We start from the raw sequence: 8,558 nt of genomic DNA, 5'->3' as shown, positions 1-8,558 counted from the left end.
ATTTTTCTTGCAGAATATCTGCAGGATTTTTTTACATCAATTAATAATCTATTCCTTTTCATTATTACTGATTATGTAAATGTTTGCAATGTGCTGTGTCTATGGTATCATAGCATTTTTATTCTCATAATTCAACAAAAAAGTTCTTGGTTTGAACACCTTTTATTTTTTGATTGTCATTATTAATCCTCATTGTTTATTGCATGTTTTACATAACTTCATATTTTTTGAATGAAATAAAACAGGAAAAAAGCCACAGGTTTTATCTGAAATGTTTTATTTCAAGATAGAACATTTCTAGCACATATCAGTGATACGCCTCATGCTCATGAACCTCTGGCCGCTCATGCCCATCTCCCTGAAGTTCCTGTACTCTCCAGGCCTCATGTACATCATCTTGCCTCTGAATTGGGCCTGCTCGTACATCAGCCAGTGACCGTCCATCACGTTGCAGGACTGGCAGTCGGACATGCGGTAACGCTCCTGGATGTTGTCGCAGTCGTCCATCATCTCGTTACTCTGACCACCGAAGTTCTCCTTCTCGTAAATCTTCATCCTGAACTGGCCTCTGTGCTGTTGTTGGAGAGGATTAAAGCAGGTTAATATCTTAATGCCAGGTTTTGTGAGGGTTGTCACATGTAGAAGTATCACAGCATGACATATGCTTCTTAATACCCACCATGGGGATCATACGGCAAGACTTGATGTTCTCCCTCATTCCCATCATGCTCATGTAATCGGAGTATTCGCCCCTCCTCATGAAGTACTGGTTTCCCATGTAGTTGTTGCGGTCGTACACCATGAAGCAGCCGCTCTCCACCCTGCAGGAGTGACACCTGCTCAGGTAGGAGGTCATGTCAGGGCAGTCATTCATGCACTCATAAGAACGACCCTGGAAGTTCTTCTCCTCGTAGAAGGTGATCTGAAAGAACGGAATTGTAATGGTTAGGAAAATATTCATCAAGGTGATTATTGTAAACACATATTGAAAAAAGTAATTTCTGTATTTAAAAAATATTTTCTGAAAGTACCTTGCCCCTCATGTTCATGCCGGTGTTGCTCATGTTGGCTGTAGATGTGCTGTTGCTCCTGATCTGATATCCTACCTGGTTTAGCCCATTCATTTTATACCTGCCCAATGTAAAGAATCAGTGACCCCTCCCCCTCAGAGAACCCCCTTATTCAGCAATTTACTATTGAAGCCAACATAATACCGTACAGTATACAGGGTTATGTAAAAAATGTCAGGGACAGGGTACCTCATTTAGAAAGATCTTTTCTCTCAATACAGAAATAATTCCCAACAACCCTAGTGGATAGGTTCGCCCATATGTATGTTATAAACTGTATGTGTGCACTGGATGGTACATACATTTTCTTTATTTTGTTATATTGAGAATATTCTTCACTTGGCCCTGTATATCAGCCATTTTCAGAAGTTTTTGATTGATTTAAATATTGGAAATGCTTGTAGTTAATTTCTTTAAAAAAGGTTACCCTCACAAAACACAGCATTAATATGATCTTCAATTAAACATCTTTTTTTTTTACCTGTTTTCGCGAAACACATAATTTGAATAAACAAAATCTCGCAAGAGAATTGTACAACAACTGATTAAAAAAGTTTTCCACTTGAATTTGTTTGTACATTAAGCTAACAAATAATAAAGCACTTGTTTGACATTTTGAAATATCACATTTTTGAAATAAAAACATATATACATATATATTATATGGATATTTCTCAAAATGCCAAATTATTGAGAGTTGAGTTTGTTTATATGTTAATTGTATTTTTTATGCTTTGATATATCTGTGGAATTAAACTAGAAATCAAATCAAAATGGACTGCTATAAATTGTGGCACAGTAAGACAGACACCACGCTATTCTGCCAACTAGTGTCCGACTTAAGAAAACATAGGCACCAATAGACATCAAAAGCAAGTGGATTTTGAGCAGTTTGATAATCCACACTAAACACATGACTTTAAACATTTAATGAAAATACAAAATAACATTAACAGAAGCTATTACTGAAAAACCCAGATGCAGAAAAGACAAGTGTTTATGTTAAACGTGAGCAAAATGAATAATGCTGTTAATACCGCTTTGAAATAACGCATTGAGTAGAGAACGTTTTTTCAAAGCAAAATTACAAAATCATTTTGTAAAGATTTCCCTTAAGGTGATTTAAGATTTCATAAATTAAAAGGGTTCATTTCTTTTGAAACATCAATGTCCATTGTACATTTCATACATATTGTATATTTCATATATTCCAACATCAATTTTCCTCCTGGATCTTCCCTAAAACAGTAATAATCTGTATATTTCATGAAAATATAAAAAGCTAGTGTTTTATATTAGGGGCCTTAATATCACGTAGGTTAAAACCATACTGACAAAAATGTTTGAAGTCTCTGGTTATAGTGATACACGTTCTGTCGTTATGGAGGGTTGGGATAATTTTTCAAGTTAAACACTTGTTATGGTGCAAATATACCCTAGTGTAATTCAAACATGCAAATCTCTTTAAAACACATTCTTCATCATCTTCATCATCATCATCATCATCATCAAATGTAATCTTACTTAAAATAAATGTGTATATAGTGTAATCACAATAAGTAGTATCGGGTCTGCAAACCACAAACAAGCATTTTATTTTTGTAAATTAAAATTGAATTTCTTACTATTGTTAAACTTGTACTCTGATATTTGCAGTTGGCAGAGCTTTACTAATCAAAGTACTAAGCACTTTAGTCTTTTGTGTAGGGTTTCAGATATCATATTTTTATTTGATATTAAAGATTAAAACAAGCAGTTGATGGTGCACGCTAAAAATCACTAAGATGCCTTAGTCACGTGATACAGTAATGGCTGCCAAACTATGTATTTGATTTATTATTAAATGACTCCATCAGTAGAAACATTTTGTCAAAAAAGTTTTATTATTTTGGCATATTTAAACATGTACTCTTTTACATGTCAGCGATGCGCCTCATGCTCATGAACCTCTGGCCGCTCATGCCCATGTCCCTGAAACTCTTGTACTCTCCGGGCCTCATGTACATCATCTTGCCTCTGAACTGGGGCTGCTCGTACATCAGCCAGTGACCGTCCATCACGTTGCAGGACTGGCAGTCGGACATGCGGTAACGCTCCTGGATGTTGTCACAGTCATCCATCATCTCGTGACTCTGACCACCGAAGTTCTCCTTCTCATAGATCTTCATCCTGAACTGGCCTCTGTGCTGTTTTGAGAGAATGAAACAGTTTGTTTAAGTTTCAAGATTTGTGAGGATTCTCCCTCATAGTAGAATCATTTTATAATATATGCTTCTATATACCCACCATGGGGATCATACGGCAAGACTTGATGCAGTCCCTCATTCCCATCATGCTCATGTAGTCGGAGTACTCGCCCCTCTTCATGAAGTACTGGTTCCCCATGTAGTTGGGACGGTCGTAGACCATGAAGCTGCCGCTCTCCACCTTGCAGGAGTGACACCTGCTCAGGTAGGAGGACATGTCAGAGCAGTCGCTCTGGCACTCATGGGAACGACCCTGGAAGTTCCTCTCCTCGTAGAAAATGATCTGAAAAAGGTTACACAGATATGTGTTAGGGATTACGTCTTGAAACACTATGTAAATGATTGATAATCAAAAATATTGGTGAAGAGAATATGCTTACCTTTCCCATGGTCATGGTTGTAGTCTTTGTAGTTCAGATAACTATGTTGCTGTAACACTGATGTCGGTCCTGTTTTAACTGATACTTTTATACCTAACCAAACCCACAGAATTTGTTTCCCCCATTGTCTAAATCCCTGACCATGCAACATGGTATAGAGGCCTATAGAGTGGTCAGGGGCATTTGTCACATTTCCATGTGACCGGACCCCCGAGAAGACTTTAGAATGGATTTTTCCATCGGCAATTCAATACAATGAGCTTTATTGTAACAAAACAAAAACAAACAATAATCTATCTTACACATTTCAAAAACACAATGTATGGCGTCCGTTGGTAAGTAGACAGTTATTAACATGATATTTATTTTTGTATGTGACCACAATAGACAGGCTTGCCCGTCTGGAAGTGTGTCACAAAACGGATATTGCTTTTCACATGTGTGTAGTTTTGGGTACTACTACATTAGTTACTGGTGGAGATATTTGATATTCCAAAGATAACAAAACTATATGTTTTGCTGGATTTGAAGACATTTGTATACATTTAGACCAATGCTCAAGACAAAAATACATATTTCATTTAGTGCAAAAACTCTGTGATACTACACGGAATTAGATAATTTTATGCCTAAACTACATAAAGGGAGAAAGACACTATCAGGGATTATTTATTCATTTGATTGGTTGGGTCAAAAATACTTATAAAAGTCATTGTCTTGTAGGTATTTGACAAAATATTTTTGGGGGGATTTTAGTGCTTTAATGATAGATTTGTTGAAGATAGACAGGAAAGTAAAGAGAGAGAGAGGAGGATATTAAGCAAATGGCAACAGTATAGATTCAAACATCAGCCTTGGGTAAGGGCTCTGAGGGGTCTCAGGTGCTTCTTCTCAGTAACTTGAAAACAGAAAGAGATGTCTCTGAAGCTTCCTTGGAACTATCCCTCTGGTGTAGACCCATACCTTCCATTGGTTCCATAGGTGCAAATTGTTTTTGAAGAAGGCCCTGTCCACTGGCTGTCGCATGTGTGTTGCGAAAGCACAGACATGATTTTTTTTATTTTGAGTAACTCCTGTGGACGAGGGTCTTCGGCAAGAGGGCTTGGAATTTCCTTCACCAGTCCAAAAAACACCTCAATAAAGTTGATCCATCCATTGTCTGATATTAGACCCATATTCAAAAGTTTCATTGAGAAGTGCTGTCAGCATATTTCCCCCCCCCTCTCTTTTGCAATGATTTCCAAGCAGGGTTATCCTACTTCAGCCATAACTCTTGTAAATAAGAAATGGTGATGTGCTTAATCCACAACTCAGTGATCATTTTGCAGTAAGAAGCAAACGCCTTTCTCACAAAAACAGGGATAATGCAGTAGTGAACTGCCTTTTCAGTGGTAAGGCCATTTATTGCATTGGATTTGGCAAATTGCTTGACAATAACTTCTCTAGTTTTCTAAAAGAAACCATGTTTGTTCTATCCCCTTTCTATTCCTTTATCTGTCTTCTTGCATCCCTTTCTGTCATTGTGCCATACGATTATGCAATGCATTAATAAGTATTAGTTAGGGATGAGTTAAAAAGTCAATGCTAAATTTACTCTAAGGCTCGATTAGTGTAAAAAGGTAAAGATTGTTTATCGGTACCATTTGACCTTAATTACAAATCACCCTAAACTACACCTTCTTATTCCAGTAACTCCAACATTGCCTTCATTTGTCTTCTTAGTTGAACTGGGACAATCGGGAATCACCCATCTTTTTTTAGTTGGAGGGTGTTTGAATCCCGGGGTGGTCACCTAAAGATAAGTGAGTAAAATGCAATATCTATGAAAAGTAGCCCCAATTGGTTGTCAAGATTGGAGTTAGTTACGGTTGCTTATTTATTATACGGTCTTATTTGTCCACAAATCATTATTTTGCATGACTAATTCATTACACTTAACCTCTATTTTATGTGTCACATGATGTCTAGAAAACACTATTTTACAATTAAAGATTTCCGTCTTGAATTAAGGTGACATTTCATACATGCATTCTTTAACTGCAACTCTAAAGAAGTTGGCTGTTAATCACTCCTCTCCTCTATGGTGATAATTATTATATTCATCCTTATAAGCTGTATGAAAGGCTGCCCCCCTCTCTTTAATGCATAACAAATACTGGGTTATATTTATTTATAAGGCCCTTACTGCTTTCTCTGCCCTTACATTTATGCGTTACTATCTTTTAATATGTTCCCTTATTGAACACAGTCAAATGATTTCATTACTGTACATTTTGTTGGTAATGGCTGTATTACTGAGCTTGGGAAATCCAGTTCACTTCAGTCTGCACTTTAAACATGGAATAATTATGCAATAATCTGAAGCTAGCATCACTATTGCCCAGAGAAGCTCAAATATTTAATGTAATCCGATTTTACTTTCAGTTGTTCTTCTTGTCTGATGTGTGTGATATAACCTGGATATTTCGAATTGATGGGCTCATAGACCACACACCCAACCTGAGAATGGTAGTTCATTATGCCTATGCAAATCACGCTGGAGTAGGCTTTTACATGTACAGTAGTACATATGTGCCATTTAAGGAACAATGTATTCAAGTGATGGATGTAGTTCCACGGCTTAGCTACTATGAAAAATTGGTTCAAAGCCAAGCATACTTCCTTGGGTCTTTTTCCAGACATTGAGAGGTACATAGTTTCTTTATTGTGAACCTATGTGTACAATTTATTTAAAATGTTATAAATAAGCTTTACGTATTTTGGAAATGATGTCTATCTTTTGGCTCTTCACATGTGTAACCAGAAGATGTCTTGCTGTACTTTTGAGGTTTAATATGAATTGCCTTGTAGTCACATCTAGAAAGGACCAAATATTTGCAGAAAGGAAGAAGAAAATGAACACTTATATATATGAAATATTTTTCGATCAGTGATAATCTGCATTTCTCGAGAGGGTTTACTTTCTTAAATAAATACTGTGACACCACAATTTAGGAAGTTACATTATTTATTGTTGTCAAAATGTACAATTAGCACATATCCATAATGCGCCTCATGCTCATGAACCTCTGGCCGCTCATGTCCATGTCCTTGAAGCTTCTGTACTCTCCGGGCCTCATGTACATCATCTTGCCTCTGAACTGGGGCTGCTCGTACATCAGCCAGTGACCGTCCATCACGTTGCAGGACATGCAGTCATTCATGCGGAAGCGATCCATGATGTTGTCGCAGTCGTCCATCATCTCGTGACTCTGACCACCAAAGTTCTCCTTCTCGTAGATCTTCATCCTGTGCTGGCCTCTGTGCTGCTTTCGGGAGAATAATTATAAATTAATTATTTAATATAAAGAGTTGTGGGGTGGTCACCCATAGTTGAGTCGTAAAATTGAACTTGCTACTTTATACCCACCATGGGGATCGTACGGCAAGACTTGATGCAGTCCCTCATTCCCATCATGCTCATGTAGTCGGAGTACTCGCCCCTCTTCATGAAGAACTGGTTTCCCATGTAGTTGTTGCGGTCGTACACCATGAAGCAGCCGCTCTCCACCCTGCAGGACTGGCACCTGCTCAGGTAGGAGGACATGTCAGAGCAGTCATTCATGCACTCATAAGAACGACCCTGGAAGTTCTTCTCCTCGTAGAAGATGATCTGAAAGAAATCATTTCAATAGTTAGAAATGAAGCAACACAGTGAATATGGTAATCTTATCTTGTAAAATGTAATTTCTGCTAATAATAAAAATATTTCCTGGAAGTACCTTGCCCCTCATGTTCATGCCGGTGTTGCTCATGTTAGCTGTAGATGCGTTGCTGCTCCTGAAGTGATTTCTACCTGGTTTAACCCTTTCCTTTTATACCTGACTAATGTAAATAATCGGTAACCCCTCCCCCTCAGGGAACCATCTAACTCAGCAGTTTACCATTGAAGCCAACAGAATGCAGAGGTTTGGTACATTCTTACAGGGATTGGGTACCTTGTAGAGGAGAACAACTGACTCTATGTCTCTCAACATTCTCATAAAAAGACAATAGTTTTTTGCCTTTTTCTGCCAAATGTGACACCTTTTACTTGTTTCGTGGAGTTGGACAATAGGATTACAGTACTTTAAACAAAGAGAAGAGGAATTATGAGGGTGCTGCTAGGTGGGACTGCGAAACAAAGGAAAGGTCAGTCATATATTTTTATGTGTTGGCTTTTCAAATCAAGATAGTCGATATCATGCTTCTGAGCAAATTGTTTACATTCTTCTTCTTCTAAGTTTTTCCATCACCTCATTCACAATAACATCATGGAGGTTTTAAAAGACGGAAAGCTATGATTAGTCAGGGGTCTCTTGGCGGAGACACGGCAATCATTTATTACTATATCATTGCCTTTTTTGAAATGGCGACCATTTGAACAAAAACAGATATTGTGTACTCGGAATATAAAAGTAGAAGTAGATGATGAAACTGGAAAAAAATACACAAATATACAACTCATCAAACATATTCTGTTTGTATCAGAGTGAGTTTCTTCAAGAACAATGGGCCTTTGTAGCAATGGCTATTTGTTTAAGCGATAACTTGGTGTAGAACAAATGTGGTTTTTCGGTTTAATGCGAGCTTTTCTGGGGTTTATTGGGGTTCCATAATAATGGACAGTTGAAACAATGGCATGGCACCTAACTGTGAAACAAAAGTATAGTGTTGAACTGTAGCTTTTTGTGTTACATCTGCTCTAAATTAAATGTTCAACTTAAGAAGGGAAGTGTCACGGCTGGAGGGCAAGGTACACAGGACCCAAAAGCAGAATATCCAAATTCAAAAAAACTTTTATTGCAAAAACTAGCAACAAAGTAAAAATAAGGCAAGGCAAA

At 37.6% G+C, this 8,558-nt stretch overlaps 3 protein-coding genes across 3 annotated transcripts; all 3 read right to left on the bottom strand.

Annotated features, from left to right (window-relative positions):
- Positions 1-297: 297 nt before the first annotated feature.
- Positions 298-1,073, bottom strand: LOC104945912 (gamma-crystallin M3-like). Its single transcript, XM_010771642.1, has 3 exons — positions 1,032-1,073; positions 680-922; positions 298-573 (listed from the first exon to the last, which is right to left on the bottom strand). The coding sequence occupies exons 1-3, from the start codon at positions 1,062-1,064 to the stop codon at positions 298-300; spliced, it is 552 nt and encodes a 183-aa protein (XP_010769944.1). The 5' UTR covers positions 1,065-1,073.
- A 1,910-nt stretch (positions 1,074-2,983) lies between these two features.
- Positions 2,984-3,714, bottom strand: LOC104945910 (gamma-crystallin M3-like). Its single transcript, XM_010771640.1, has 3 exons — positions 3,697-3,714; positions 3,357-3,599; positions 2,984-3,256 (listed from the first exon to the last, which is right to left on the bottom strand). The coding sequence occupies exons 1-3, from the start codon at positions 3,709-3,711 to the stop codon at positions 2,984-2,986; spliced, it is 531 nt and encodes a 176-aa protein (XP_010769942.1). The 5' UTR covers positions 3,712-3,714.
- Positions 3,715-6,725: 3,011 nt separating this feature from the next.
- On the bottom strand, positions 6,726-7,499 carry LOC104945909 (gamma-crystallin M3-like). Its single transcript, XM_010771639.1, has 3 exons — positions 7,458-7,499; positions 7,106-7,348; positions 6,726-7,001 (listed from the first exon to the last, which is right to left on the bottom strand). Exons 1-3 carry the CDS (start codon positions 7,488-7,490, stop codon positions 6,726-6,728), a joined length of 552 nt encoding a protein of 183 aa, XP_010769941.1. The 5' UTR covers positions 7,491-7,499.
- Between the last annotated feature and the right edge of the window lie 1,059 nt (positions 7,500-8,558).

Source organism: Notothenia coriiceps, unplaced genomic scaffold (genome assembly GCF_000735185.1).
Source record: "Notothenia coriiceps isolate Sejong01 unplaced genomic scaffold, NC01 NC01_scaffold00010169, whole genome shotgun sequence".
NCBI classification, from domain to species: domain Eukaryota; kingdom Metazoa; phylum Chordata; class Actinopteri; order Perciformes; family Nototheniidae; genus Notothenia; species Notothenia coriiceps.
This window is presented reverse-complemented; position numbering and strand designations above follow the sequence as displayed.